Source organism: Pan paniscus, chromosome 1 (assembly GCF_029289425.2).
Source record: "Pan paniscus chromosome 1, NHGRI_mPanPan1-v2.0_pri, whole genome shotgun sequence".
In the NCBI taxonomy this organism is placed as follows: Eukaryota; Metazoa; Chordata; class Mammalia; order Primates; family Hominidae; genus Pan; species Pan paniscus.
The window spans coordinates 63651649-63666799 of record NC_073249.2 but is presented as its reverse complement, the minus strand read 5'-3'; the positions used below and the strand labels follow the sequence as shown (position 1 = coordinate 63666799).

At 35.6% G+C, this 15151-nt stretch overlaps 1 protein-coding gene across 4 annotated transcripts in view; it reads left to right on the top strand.

Moving 5' to 3' along the window:
• HMCN1 (hemicentin 1) overlaps positions 1 to 15151 on the top strand; it is a 462896-nt gene that overhangs the window by 325815 nt on the left and 121930 nt on the right. For all 4 annotated transcript variants that reach the window (XM_003815598.5, XM_063598296.1, XM_063598297.1 and 1 more), the window contains 7 exons: positions 513 to 794; positions 2382 to 2549; positions 7000 to 7113; positions 7660 to 7746; positions 10302 to 10493; positions 12892 to 13065; positions 14720 to 14833. In XM_003815598.5, the coding sequence (XP_003815646.4) occupies positions 513 to 794; positions 2382 to 2549; positions 7000 to 7113; positions 7660 to 7746; positions 10302 to 10493; positions 12892 to 13065; positions 14720 to 14833 (1131 nt within the window). The remainder of the gene's footprint in view (positions 1 to 512; positions 795 to 2381; positions 2550 to 6999; positions 7114 to 7659; positions 7747 to 10301; positions 10494 to 12891; positions 13066 to 14719; positions 14834 to 15151) is intronic.

Here is a 15151-nt window from a genome sequence, read left to right as displayed (position 1 = left end):
CAAAATCCCCAGCAGACCTCTGTGTAGGTTTTATACACCTAAATTCATTCATGTGGTTACCCCAGTTTTCCAACAAGACTGAGAAACCATCTCAGTTTTTCCAACTCATATTGTAAAAGGGAGAAGGGATAAAGGAGTTAGTAACAGACATTGGGTTGTAAGCTAGGCTACTATATCTATTTTAAATGAGTATTAGGAAGACTTATGTAAGGCAGGGCTACAAGTGATAAGTTCAAATATTTGTATAGCTTCTCAAAAGTGGGAAGTTAGTGAACACAGCAATCTTTACTTACTGTGTCAATAGCTTCATTTTAGGTATGAACCCACTTAACACATTGGAGAAGAATTCCGCCTCTCAGCATAACATCATGTCTGTTAGTCCTGGGTCTTTTCTTTAGTTATTTATATTTTAACATAAAAATATATTTAAGTTTGGCTGATGAAAATTCCTATGTAAGACTTGAAGCAAACATTTCCTCTTTTGTTTCTTTTTATCTTCCTCCAACCCTCAGTTAGACCAACCATAACCAACAGTGGCAGCCACCCTACTGAAATTATTGTGACCCGAGGGAAGAGTATCTCCTTGGAGTGTGTGGTGCAGGGTATTCCACCACCAACAGTGACCTGGATGAAAGATGGCCGCCCCTTGATCAAGGCAAAGGGAGTAGAAATACTGGATGAAGGTCACATCCTTCAGCTGAAGAACATTCATGTATCTGACACAGGCCGTTATGTGTGTGTTGCTGTGAATGTAGCAGGAATGACTGACAAAAAATATGACTTAAGTGTCCATGGTAAGTAGAAAGAGGCTCAATATGTCCATTCACTGGCTAATGTAATCTAGCATCCTGGATGGGAGATATAGGCCTCAAGTACTGAAAGTCATTTATTTATAACCCATCATTTTAAACATATATACCTTTTCCCCAGGTCAGTCTCATCATTTATCCTTCTATGCCTGACCTCACATTATTTACCTTGCTGAAATAAGCACATATTAGATATTCTTTAAGGAAAGCACACAGTAAAGTAGAAAATTGTTGTCTTCAAATGCTTTTGGTCCAATGCTATCCCAAGTAAAATCTGTTTTTTATGTTTTCCAAATTTGCTGACTTAACTGGGCTTGTATAAACGTAAGTTCCTTAGAATTTACTGACTCATCATCAGTTGAGCATGAGTTATACTGAAGTCAGCTTTAATATTCTAATTCTAATTAATAAGTCATAAATGTCAATAAGAATAGACCAAACATACACATACACAGGGACAATGACTTAGATGTGTACAATTTGAACTATAATTTTTATAGCTATAGAAACAATGGTAAATTTAATGGACACAAATCTTGTAATTTCAACTCAGTTAAGACATGCATGAAGCTCAGTGTTAATATCTTGCAGTTTGCAGCCAACATGTGTGCCAAAGCTATAGGAATCACAACACAAAAGGGAAGATGAATTAATCTTAAGTTCTTTTTGTTGGATTACTCTTAATTTTTAGAATTAGATGATTGATTTTTTAGGAAATCTTTTCCTATAAGTAGGTTATGAATCCATATTACAAATTTGCAAGAAAAGATGAGTGATTCATATTCACAGTAGCAAAGACATAGAATCAGCCTAGGTGCTGATTAATAAATGGTGGATTGGATAAAGAAAATGTGGTACATATGCACCATGGAATACTACACAGCCAAAACTCATGTCCTTTGCAGCAACATGACTGCAGTTAGAGACTGTAATCATAAGTGAATTAATGCAGGAATGGAAAATCAGATGCCTCATGTTCTCACTTATAAGTGGGAACTAAACATTGGGTACTCAAAGACATAAAGATGGCAACAGTAGACACTGGGGACTACTGAAGGGGAAGGAGAAAAGGAGGCAGGAGTTCAAAAACTAACTCTTGGGTTCTATGCTTACCACCTACATGACAGGATCAATCATACTCCAAGCCTCAGCATCACAGAATATACCCATGTAACAAACCTGCACATGAATCCCCTTAATCTAAGATGAAAGTTGAAATTGCATTTTAAAAAAAGGGGGTGAGTGACTCATACAAAATCACTCACCACTATTGGAATAACAATATGAAAATAATTTACTGCTAAGATTGAGGAAGAAGTGACATTTTTACTTCCAGGAATGTCACACACACACACACACACACACACACACACACACACACACACACACACAGACACACACACACAGCTGGTTGTTGTGATTGCTTATTTTGCTTACTATTAATCAGAAAATGGAAGTCTTGTTAACATACACTGTTTAGGATTTGATGTTTGTTATACAACATCAGGTATATCAAATGTATATCAGGCAACTAATATTTCCATTCCCTGTTTGTTTTATTTTGTCTTACAGCTCCTCCAAGCATCATAGGAAACCACAGGTCACCTGAAAATATTAGTGTGGTAGAAAAGAACTCAGTATCTTTGACTTGTGAAGCTTCTGGAATTCCCCTGCCTTCCATAACCTGGTTCAAAGATGGGTGGCCTGTCAGCCTTAGCAATTCTGTGAGGATTCTTTCAGGTATTAGAAATTCTGGTAGCCTTATAATCTTGTTAGCTTCATATGGCTACAATTTCTCCTTAATTTCAAATTGCTCAGTGTTTTTATTGTTTTGTTTTTTAACCTACTGCTTACTGTAATATTCACTAATCATATTAAGAAAAAATATTTAAAAGGATGTAAGAAACTATATGAAAATGAGAAATCTCCAAATATCTCTAGACCCCTTTAAAAAACAAATCTTGGCACTTGCTGATTACGTCAGTCATGGAGATGTCAAAGCATTCATGCTACAGTGAGCATCCACCAATTTGAAAATAATTGTAGGAAGTGCTGAAATTGAATTCAAATTCTACAGTGAATCCTAGTATATAAAATACTTCTATAACCAAATATTAATATTTCAATGTATTCATGACTAATCTCAATGATGTTTACATTTCTAAAATGGGTAGTTTCCTGTGAGCTAAGACTTTATTTTCAAGAGATATTGATCATATTCCTCATATAATTTTGTGGGAAAATCTAAATAGCTTGTCATTTGTGGATCAATATAAGCGTAGAGAGAGGCAAGCTGCAGAAATCTGCACTTGGCCCATTTTAGTAATGACTTGGTTACAGACTAAGATAATCTTGCCAAGTTTTTGGTTAATAAAAAGCTTAGATACTTAGAAAAATACCTAATGTGTGATTGAAGGCATCAAAATTCAAACACACCTCATGCTGGAGCTTTTGGGTTAAAGCTAACAAGATGAAGGTTAAGTAAGGCTCATGATGGCCCTCTATATAATTATCTGATTATGCTAGTTTATGATCTCTTTGCACTTACGGTCAAACCAGTGATGAACTTATGGTGAAGTATAGCTTCAGAACTCTTAATATGAAAAGATGTCTGATTTGTGTTAGTTTCTCAGTATGCATTAATACAATGTGATTATCAAGACAACAAATGTAATATTTTGCCACATCAATAAACTATATTTTCTCCAATAAGAAAAGCAAGAGATCGTGTGCACTATAAACTTAGCAGAACTTATTAGAAAGACAAGAAGAAAGGCTTAATGACAGTATTTGCAAAGGAAAATAACTATGATGGGAAATTATCACATAATGATTAATATGTCTGTATTTAACCTGGAAAAATAAATCTTGTGGTGTATTTGGTATATAATCCAAAGTAAATTTAAATATTTGAAGAGCCATGGTGTAGAAAGGATTATGTTGTTTTTTTCTAGTTCCAGAGGTTAAAAGTAATGTCAGTATATGGAAGATTCTAGGGATAGATTTGTGTCTGAATATAAACAACTTAAAAGATTATTTAGCTTGCTTAAAATCAAGATGAGCTACTTTAAGTGGCAGTAAGCTCCCTTCACCTAAATGTGCTCAAAGTTTACATTACCACTACTGAAGGCATATTCAGAAAAGATTTTTTCCTAGTGCTGGAATTAGGTCTAAAAAACCTAAGTTCCCCCTGTTTCTTCCCGATCTTGGTTTATAACTGATAGGAGCTTGAGGAAGAATGTACATTACCATTAACCACATTTATTGTCTATAATACTCACTATATTTATGACCTCAGACTAGTTACTTAACTTTGTTAACTTCAGTTTGATCACTTGTAAAGTGATAATAATAGTATTTGCCTCAGGGTTTTTGTAAGGATGAAATGAGATATCTAAAACAGTTAACACAGCACTTGCTTCTATGGTAAGCATCAAACACCTGTTTCTTGTTATTGTCATAGACAACCTGGTAAAAGGTTTGTGGTCTCCCTGTCCTGGGAAACTTTCCTATGTCCTTACTATGATGTTTTTACTTTGACAGGACTCTCAGTCTCTGTTGATCTTAAGAAATACATACTAATGACAAAGATTGTATTAAAATGTGGTTACCAAAGCCTAAACACATTATCTTCTTGGCTTGAAATTATATTCATCTTTCTGGCTTTTTAAAAAATGTTCACTTGCTAAGAAAGTAGGGACTCTTATTAAATATAGTAAGTGCAGCAGAGCTCCTGGAAGTGAAAAAGGCAAGCTAAAGTGATGTGCTCTAGCTTGTTACAAATTTACAGAAGTGGTGTTTTGGTTTTATTTATCTTTGTTGTGCCTGACTAGCAGCTGGAGATCCCTGAGTGAACACATGATAAGTATTTCACCTTGTGGTGCTGCCAAAGGAGTTATTCAGTTTTACAGTCTGAACATGTTGTGTTGTGCAATAGATAAATGAGAATCAAATGAATGGCATATGTCTTGCTTGGTCTTCAGTCTCCTGTACATGCCTATTTCATTAATATTAGTCCTCCTGAGAATTTAAGCATAGCTTTTCTAAAAGCAGTACTTTGGTGAAGACCCTATCATTGTTATGAAGTTATCTGCCAGAAACAGATAACAGTTATAAAAATTTAATAGGTACAGGAAACGTCTCCATATAAGTATAATTTACTGTCAGAACCCATTTTTGGTTTTCACTGGATTAAGCGAGAAGTCCATGAAAAAAGAGAAAAGGAGAATCGTGAAACTTATGAGGTTGACGTTTGTAGAGCCAGCAGTGATTCATAAAAGTTGTATTGCTTTAATACCTCTCAACTGGAATCGTATTATGATCTCACTAATCTGAAGTGGCAGTGAGCGCTTGAATCCTTCCCTAATTGACATAGGTTTTTAAAGCATTTTTACTTTTTAAGTAAACAAAATTTCTGTTTACTTAAATTCAATTGGGAAAAAAAGGCTAAATTCAGGTAATTAGCTTTGTTTGTCTAAATAAGATACTACTAAGTTCACCTTTCAGTGGGTTTAGGGTGGGAAGGTTGCTTATAGAAAAAGTTCAATGTCAGCTTGTGTTTACATAAACAGAAAACAGATAGAATACCCCTGGGAAACCAGACCCAGGTGAACATTTACATGAAAATTTCATGTTAACCATTATACTGTTTTTAATTCAAATTCAGGGTGCTAAGCAAAAATATACCAGCTAGAAAATTATTACAAAATCCAGTAAATGACCTACTTTTTTGTTGGACCTTACTCCTCAAATGGTGCCCAGGACTTTGTTCTCTCAGTGTCTCTTAGTTCTCTGCAGGTTTTGTTTCATCTCATTTGTTGGCTCCTCTGCTTTTATCTTTAAATAGAGTTCTCCTCCAAATTACACCCCCAGTAGATTAGAGTTTCACTTTCAGTCTACATACATTTCTTGGATGAACATTTCTTCAAACAAAATGTTACATAGATGTTCAAAATACAAAAAGAAGCAAAAGCAGTGTATCACTAGTGCATGAAGTGACCCCATAACATTTTATGTAATGTAGGATTCCATGAAGCTTAATTGAAAGCTGGTAGTCTTCATTCTCCTATCTTCCTTATATTAGGTTGGTGCAAAAGTAATTGTGGTTTTTGCCATTGAAAGTAATGGTAATATATTGATGTCACCCAAATCTGGGTGTCTGGGCTGGTTGTCTTTCTGATATTCCCATATTACATGTTCAATGGAAAACTAGGACTCTTTTCCTAACCATCTGATCACAGGTGTCTTTCTAAGCACAAATCAGATCATAAGCCCTGTTTGTTTATACACTCCATAGTCTTTAGTGAGTGCAATAAAATCTAAATTCCTTAGCATAGCATTCATGGGCCCATGCAATCTGGCCATACTCCATCTAGCCTCATCTCTTACCATTTTCTCCACCTGCTCTGCTTTTGATACCACTTCTCACACCTACTTTCTACCTCTATCTATCTCTTCATTCATACTCCACTCACAATAGCATCTGTATTAGTCTGTTTTCACACTACTGTAAAGAAATACTCGAGATTGGGTAATTTATAAAGGAGAGAGGTTTAATTGACTTACATTCTGCATGTCTGGGGAGGCCTCAGGAAACTTAAAATTATGGCAGAAGGGGAAGCAGGCACCTTCTTCACAAGGCGGCAGAAGAGAGAGTATGTGAAGGAAGACCTGTCAAACGCTTATGAAACCATCAGATCTTATGGCAACTCACTCACTATCATGAGAACAGCATGTGGGAAACCATTCCCATGATCAGGTCACCTCCACCAGGTCCCTCCCTTGACCTCCCACCAGGTCCCTCACCAGGGGATTATGGGGATTACAATTCGAGATGAGGTTTGGATGGGGACACAGAGCCAAACTCTATCAGCATCTCTCAACTCGTGTTAAAATATACTTATCTTTTAAGATCATATTCAAACGTCACCTTCTCTGTGAAACAACATTACTTGCTTGCTGTCACCTAACATTATATTTATTTTTTTATCTATTGAACTAGAAGATTTTTCTGAACTATTTTGTTTTATATAAGTTTAAAATGTGATTTTTTAAAAAGCTTAACGTAAATTCATTTTAAGGGCCTCTAAAGCATACTGATTAAATTTTTACCTAAATTGAGCATCACTTGGATGGCTTATAAAGTTTCATTTTTCTTTTTAAGTCATCTTAAAAAGATTTGCTTCTGCAGGAGGCAGGATGCTACGGCTGATGCAGACCACAATGGAAGATGCTGGCCAATATACTTGTGTTGTAAGGAATGCAGCTGGTGAAGAAAGAAAAATCTTTGGGCTTTCAGTATTAGGTACTTATATAGTTTGCAATATCTAGAAGAAACTTAAATTGCCATAAATCCTGGAAGCAGAGTTAAAATTTATTTACCACTTGATCTCATACCTGTGTTATTTAGACCCTGGACTGTGACTCTTGGCAAGAATTCAATATTAGAATTGTTTGGAGGTAATCAGGCAATCGTTTGGGGGAATTAAAATGCCTGTTTTAATTCACAATTGCTCAACAATATTCTGAGAGGCTGAATGACTTGTTTAATGTGAATACATATTAGAGTTATAGTGGAAGAAATAAAAGTCAAATAAATGTTCTTGGTGATTTGTTGACATTTTTATGCAGACTTAATGATTTACATTACAATAAAATTCATTATAATTGGATTTATCACTTTAAAAGTAGACTTGATCAAAATAATATTATGACATTCTAGCAATCAAATAATGAATGTGGATTGGGGGATTTGTTTTGGAGGTTATAGCTTAATAAAACCATACATAAATATCTATAAAATAGCAGCTTTGCTGTTAAGAGCTGTTATTTTGTTGTGTTTTTTTTTTAGTACCACCTCATATTGTGGGTGAAAATACATTGGAAGATGTGAAGGTGAAAGAGAAACAGAGTGTTACGCTGACTTGTGAAGTGACAGGTATGGGCTCAGCTCTCAGACTTTTGGTGCTCCCCCCACTCACTGATAGTCATTGCCTCCACTATATATCTTAAAAATTTTTTATATATTTAGGGGGTACAAGTACAGTTTTGTTACATGGATATATTGAGTACTGGTGAAGTCTCAGTGATGGTAAACATTACCCAAGTAGTGTACATTTTACTTATTAGGTAATTTCTCATCTCTCAGTCCCTCTCCCACCCTCCCACCCTTCCTAGTCCCCAAGGTCTATTATTTCCCTCTCTATGTCCATTTGTACACATTACTTAGCTCCCATTTATAAGTTAGAACATACGATATTTGACTTTCTGAGTTATTTCACTTAAGATAAAGGCCTCCGGTTCCATTCATATTGCTGCAAAAGATATGATTTCATTCTTTTTATGGATAGGTAGTATTCCATGGAATGTGTGTGTGTGTGTGTGTGCATATATATATATATATCACATTTTCATTATCCAACCTCTGTTAATGGACACTTAGGTTGATTCCATATCTTTGCTATTGTGAATAGTGCTCCGGTAAACATACTAATGCAGGTATCTTTTTGTTATGACTTATTTTCCTTTGGGTAGATATTGAGTCCCACTATATATTAACCAGTTGAGGAAAAGTTCAGCTACTATAATTGGCATTTGAAATTAAATTCTAGTCCAGTATAGCTGGTAGAAATGTAGGAGGAAACCTTTCAAATTCTGTGGAGACAAAAAGGAAATACCAAAAAGAAAAGAAGGAAGAAAGAGGGAGTGGGGAGGGAGAAAGGAAGGGAGGGAGGGAGGGACGGAGGGAGAGAAGGAAGGAAGGAAGGAAGGAAGGAAGTCTTTTCTTTCAATTCAATAAATCATTCTCTTTTGAAAAATTATTCTGCTTCTACTTACATGTATGTTTATCTTGCCCTACCTTTTTAAATTTTTGTTTCCTTCCCTGTGTTTGTGCCTTCCTTTTCTTTTCCTTTTTTTCTTAAATTTCATTTCAAAGAAATAGGAGTTTTGGTGAAAGAATGGCATTATTTTGTAGTGGGGATTTCCAAGAACAATATTGTTACCTTTTGTTAGCATGTTTGAATATTACAGAGGGAATATAGAGTAGGAAAAATAAAAATTCTAAAACCAGTTTCACCATCTTTACCAGTAAATTGATTTCTTGCATATAATCAAAATAAACACATCTCTAAGAGGATATTTTCAAGGCTGTCTTTTTATTGTAGATGGCCTTGCAGTTTTAAAGTAAGAATGAAAGTGGCCCATAACATTTTATGGAAAGTCAGAGTTTTAAGGAAGATTCAATGAGTTTCTTATTTCATTGTTTGTCTGCCTTATGTGAGCAATAAATTCAAATAAGCAGAGGGGGGAATGTTTCTATTTTAAGAAAGGCAGATATAAACAGTGTGATATATACTATTAACCTATTAATAATTTTTTTCTAGAAATAATATAGTAATTTACAACAGTTGCATAGACAAGCATTACCTACATTTTATAAAATCCTCTCTTCAAGCTAGTATATCATCCTAGCCCTCTTTCCTAACATGACTTGCTTTTATGGTTTTAAAATTTTTTTAAGTATTTGAATAATTTAAAACTTAATATTTAACATAGATCTCATTTGAAAATAAAAATACAGGATCTCTTCCTAGAGGCTGTAAATATTAAAGAATAATTAATATATTTTTACCTCTATTGATCTGTTCAATATTCTGCCATCTATCTATGATAGAATCCTGGTATAGACTCAAAATATCTGCATGTTGAATTAATTAAAGGTTTTGCTTTTTTACAGCTTTTTGTCAAAAATATAAAATCTTTTAGAAAATTTTTCTGCGAGGCCAGGCAGTAAAATTTACGGTGGCTCACGCCTGTAATCCCAGCACTTTGGGAGGCCGAGGCAGGCAGATCACAAGGTCAGGAGATCAAGACCATCCTGGCTAACACGGTGAAACCCCGTCTCTACTAAAAATACAAAAAAATTAGCCGGATGTGGTAGCAAGCACCTGTAGTCCCAGCTACTTGGGAGGCTGAGGCAGGAGAATGGAGTGAACCCGGGAGGTAGAGCTTGCAGTGAGCCGAGATCACACCACTGCACTCCAGCCTGGGTGACAGAGTGAGACTTCATCTCAAAAAAAAAAAAAGAAAGAAAGTATATGAATACAAAGCTGTTCATGAATAATAGTTTTAATAAAAATGAATGCTGCATTATTTAAAAACTGTACTATCAAAATACTTAGTTGTAATAGTCTAAAAAATAGTATAAATTTAGTTATTTAGTTAAACATGAAGGTCAATTTAGAATCATTTTACTTATAGATGAACACTAACCTACATTTGAAAATGATTTATAATCTATGCATAAAGTCAACATAACCATTATTATTATAAAATAAGTTAGCTTGCATAGTTATTTTTAAATGAATGATTACTGCAGTGTTTTAGACATGGGATATGTAGGAAGACAAATGAGTGAAAACCTCCTCTTTCAAAGTTTATCCATTGTATACATGTAATTATTAGCTGACTCTCAGAAATGGATTTTTACAGGGAATCCAGTGCCAGAAATTACATGGCACAAAGATGGGCAGCCCCTCCAAGAAGATGAAGCCCATCACATTATATCTGGTGGCCGTTTTCTTCAAATTACCAATGTCCAGGTGCCACACACTGGAAGATATACATGTTTGGCTTCCAGTCCAGCTGGCGACAAGAGCAGGAGCTTCAGTCTTAATGTATTTGGTAGGTGTGGGCTTTTCTTCATATCTTAAAGAATCTGACATGACTGTAGGCTAAATTTTCTTTTCTTTTTCTGTTCAAGTAATGTTTCCGTCGTAGAATTTCATCATGTAAGGAGGACCAGTGCTTGTGTACATTTACTATTTTTCCTGAATTAATTTATAAATTAATTTATGACATATGGAATACCTACTATGTTCTAGGCACAGTGTTTTGTGCTAGGGACACAACTCTGAATAAGATAGACTAATCAGTAGTAAAGGATAAAGATATATTGGTCAAAGAGAAGCAGGTAAACAGTGATTGGGTCTCAACCTGAGATATTCTATCCTTTTTTTTGTGAGACTTAGCCATTATTGGAAATTGGCCATATTATAGTCTTTGTGGACTAAGAGTGATGAAATAACTGTCTGTTGGTATGTTCAGTTCTGGCTTATGTCTCAGGAAAGACATTAAAATAGATTTTTAACTTGTGCTCACTTTTTGAAATTTCTACCCCCTAAATTTATTGTATTAGATTCCTAATATCATATAATTCTACTAAAATCAACTGACCTATATGTGAGTATGAAAATTTGTATAGTTGTTTGTTTTTATAGTTATTGGTTATACCATTTAAGGAGTACAAAGATACCACCATAGATAGAAACTTCTCATATTGAACACAGCCCTCAAGGAGCTGATAGTCTAATTGAGTAGGGGAGATATATGTGCAAGAAAAATTACATCAAAATACCAGATACTGTATAAGTGTCAATATTGTATTGTGTGTAAGTGTATAAATTGAAACTTATAAATGTCATAAGTGTATAAGTGTATAAATTGACATACAGTATCTGGTATTATATATATGTTCATTCATTCATTCACTCATTCATTGAAGACTGAGGGATCTAGATCTGAATCAAAGCCCTTTTCCACCAACTTCATAAAGTAGAGGCTATTTAAGTGCATGTGTTTGCAACTTCCAATCTACCCGGCCAAAAGTCAGTGCCTTTACCCTTTCTTTTCTCAGAGGATAACTTATCCTTCTTGTTCAGTTACTCCTTGCACTTACACCCTTGACCCTGTATCTTTCCACCATCTGCCTTACTTGCAGCTTCACCGTCTACTGTCTCCACCACTTCATATTTTAACCATGCCCAGATATATATACTTGCTGTCCTACTGAAAACAGGCTCTGTCTGACAGTACTCTGGCAAGCACTTCCCTTTTTCTAGGTCCAGCAAATATCTTGCAGTCCCAATTTTAATGTTTTGTACATTTTGATCTCTTTTTTCCTTCACAATGCTCTTTCCCAGTTATCCTCACATATCTTTGTTTGCTCCCTTTCTCTGCCCTTTATGGAAGCTTTAGCCACCTCTTAAATACTGGGTTCCCTAGTGTTCTGTCCTTACTTCACTGCTTGTGTTACTCTACATATTCTCTTCAAGTAATACAATTCATTCCCAGATGTTTAATTATCTTCTATACACAAGAAACTTTTAAAAATGTATACCTGTAACCCAGATCTTTCTTGCAAGGTTCGAATTCCTATATAGAATTGCTTGTCGGGCATTTCCACCTGAAATTCCCATAAGCACTTAAAATACAAGATATTCAGAATTGAACAAACTATTTTCCCTTCCTAAATGAGCAAATCTTTCTACATTTTATATTTTTATGTTGCTTCTCTGCAGTTTAGGTTCCCAAGCAAGCAAACTGGAAGTTATATTTGACTTCAGTTTCCTTTAGCACCCCAGTTTCCATAATCAAGTCCTGTCAGTAATGCCCTAAATCTTTCTTTACTTGCTCCTTCCACTTTATACCTTCCTTTAATGCTCTAGTTCAGTTCCTCGTTATATTTTATAAAACAAATGTACCTGTCTCAGCTATCCTTGCTTCCAATATTGATCCACTTGAGTTCATCCTCCCGATATACCCTGCTTGCCCCTCATTGCTTACAATTTAATACTACCATGCTCCCAACATGTTCCCTCTTACTAGTCTCTGCTTTCACCTGCTAACTACCACTGATCGTTTAAGGCTCACTTTAAATCCTCTTCCTTTAAGAGGCCTTCTCTAATGAGACCCTTCACACTAAACACCTCAAACTGGACTGAATGCTAACTCATTTCCAAAAAACCTCCATTTACCTTGCACCAGCATTCCCATTATTGCCCTTACTTCATTGTGGTTTTTTTATGTGTTATGGTTCCTTTTTATGTGTCATCTCCTCCATTACCCTATGAGTTTTTTGAGGGATCACTCTTTTGTGTATAATAATAATAATAATAATAATAATAATTTGTTTTCTGTAACTGCTAGAGAATGAAATTATACAAATATAATGGAAATTTAGAAATGCACAAATATACAAATGTCTACATATATTTCTTCAACAAATTTTCATCTTTTTCAGTATCTCCTACAATTGCTGGTGTAGGTAGTGATGGCAACCCTGAAGATGTCACTGTCATCCTTAACAGCCCCACATCTTTGGTCTGTGAAGCTTATTCATATCCTCCAGCTACCATCACCTGGTTTAAGGATGGCACTCCTTTAGAATCTAACCGAAATATTCGTATTCTTCCAGGTAATTCATTTGCTTCAGATGTCCAAGATGCATCTGCATCATCTACTATTCTAGAAAAGCAGAATCATTGGTTACTTTTTATAAAAACACCAATGTTTTGTTGGTTGTGTTATGTTCTGTGCAGCCTGGTTCCTAATAGGCCACAGGCTGGTCCCAGTCCATGGCTCAGGGATTGGGACCCCTGCTGTAAAGTACTGAAAATTACTTTTTAAAAGATCAGAAGAATACCTAAATTAAAAGGCAAATAAATAAATGCCACAATGTAATTAACTGCTAAAATATATTATAATATGAATGCCAAAAAGGGTAGAAATTCATTCCTGATTAAATATTAACTCTCCTTCAAAGTTTAATTCAAGGTGAGAGAGTTTGTTCCTCTTTACTGCATGGAAATAGATAATGCAAATAAAAAGAAAAAGGATTATTTCTGGCTTTAAGAGACTGACAGTCTTATATTGAGAAGAGGTAATATGTACAAAGAGTTGATTAAGAATATGAATCTGTGAAAAATCATGGATTCTGAATAGTCAGGGGGTATGATAAATAGGGAGTGAGTTTTATAAGAATTCAAATGAAGAAGCTGGGTGCGGTGGCTCACGCCTGTAATCCTAGCACTTTGGGAGGCTGAGGCGGGCAGATCATGAGGTCAGGAGATTGAGACCATCCTGACTAACACAGTGAAACCCTGTCCCTACTAAAAAAATACAAAAAATTAGCTGGGCGTGGTGGCACATGCCTGTAGTCCCAGCTACTCGGGAGGCTGAGGCAGGAGAATCACTTGAACCTAGGAGGCAGAGGTTGCAGTAAGCCAAGATCGTGCCACTGCACTCCAGCCTGGGCAACAGAGCAAGACTCGGTCTCAAAAAAAAAAAAAAAAAAAAAAGACTTCAAATGAAGAAATGGGCACTGTAGGCTGAAGTGGTCAGAAAAAGCTTTGTTTCTTAGTCAGAACTTGGATGAGACTTTAATGAACGTTCTAGAATTTAGTTGATTGGCAATGAGTTAGGAGAGGTTTCAGTTCCATCAGGGTAACCTGTGTGGGAAAAGTATAAAGTGAGAATGGCCTACCTCTGTGCAATAGAATTCTCACCCACTACCCGAAACTTGAGTGGAAATATTGTGTGTATGTATGTTGGCAGAGGGGCAGGAAATAAGTTCAGCAAGAAAAGCTGGAGTCATGTTTTGAATGCCTGAATTAAGAATTAAGAGTTTTTACTTTATATGTTGGTCAATTGAGAACGATTGAAGATATTTAAGAAGGATAGGACCAAAATAAAAACTTTGCTTCAGCACAATTAATTTCTCCTGTAGGCTAGGTAGATAAGAGGAAAAGATGATTAAGGCAGAAACCTATTTATGAAGAGGATGAAAGACCTTATGAAGGATCTTAGCTAGAGTGGTATACAAAGGCATGGCAGGTCTGAATGAGCATGAGAGTCATCACCACAGAGCACCACTGGGGACTCAGCAGCTGTCCTCAGATACCATGCAATCCCCATCAGTATTGCAGTTTATCTTATATCATATGTCTATCACAGAATTGTCATATGTAAAAAGAAATATGTTAACAAGAAGACATAAACCCCTGATAGCCTGTGTGTACTCCACTGTCACTGTGATTTTAGAGACTCTTTGATGTCCCATGATTTTACAGGAGGCAGAACTCTGCAGATCCTCAATGCACAGGAGGACAATGCTGGAAGATACTCTTGTGTAGCCACGAATGAGGCTGGAGAAATGATAAAGCACTATGAAGTGAAGGTGTACAGTAAGTTCTGAAAGAATACTATGTTTCATAGCTTCCCCAATTTTTCTAACTTTTTCAATCCTGTTTTTCATTATGGGTTCATAATTATTTATACTCATCATTAAAGACTTGTTTGTGCAGCTTACTTTATTAAGGATGGAAGTTGAATTAAGCATTGTGTCTATGGCCTCAATTGCTTCAAGATGTGAAGAGCCTACTAAATCTGCTCATTACTCTCTTGTTGGAGACTTTGTCAGTGGCATTTCCTTAAGTTTCTCTGTTTTTCCTTCTGAATTACCCTCTGGGTTGAGATGTAGTACTTTCATGTACAAAACTGTC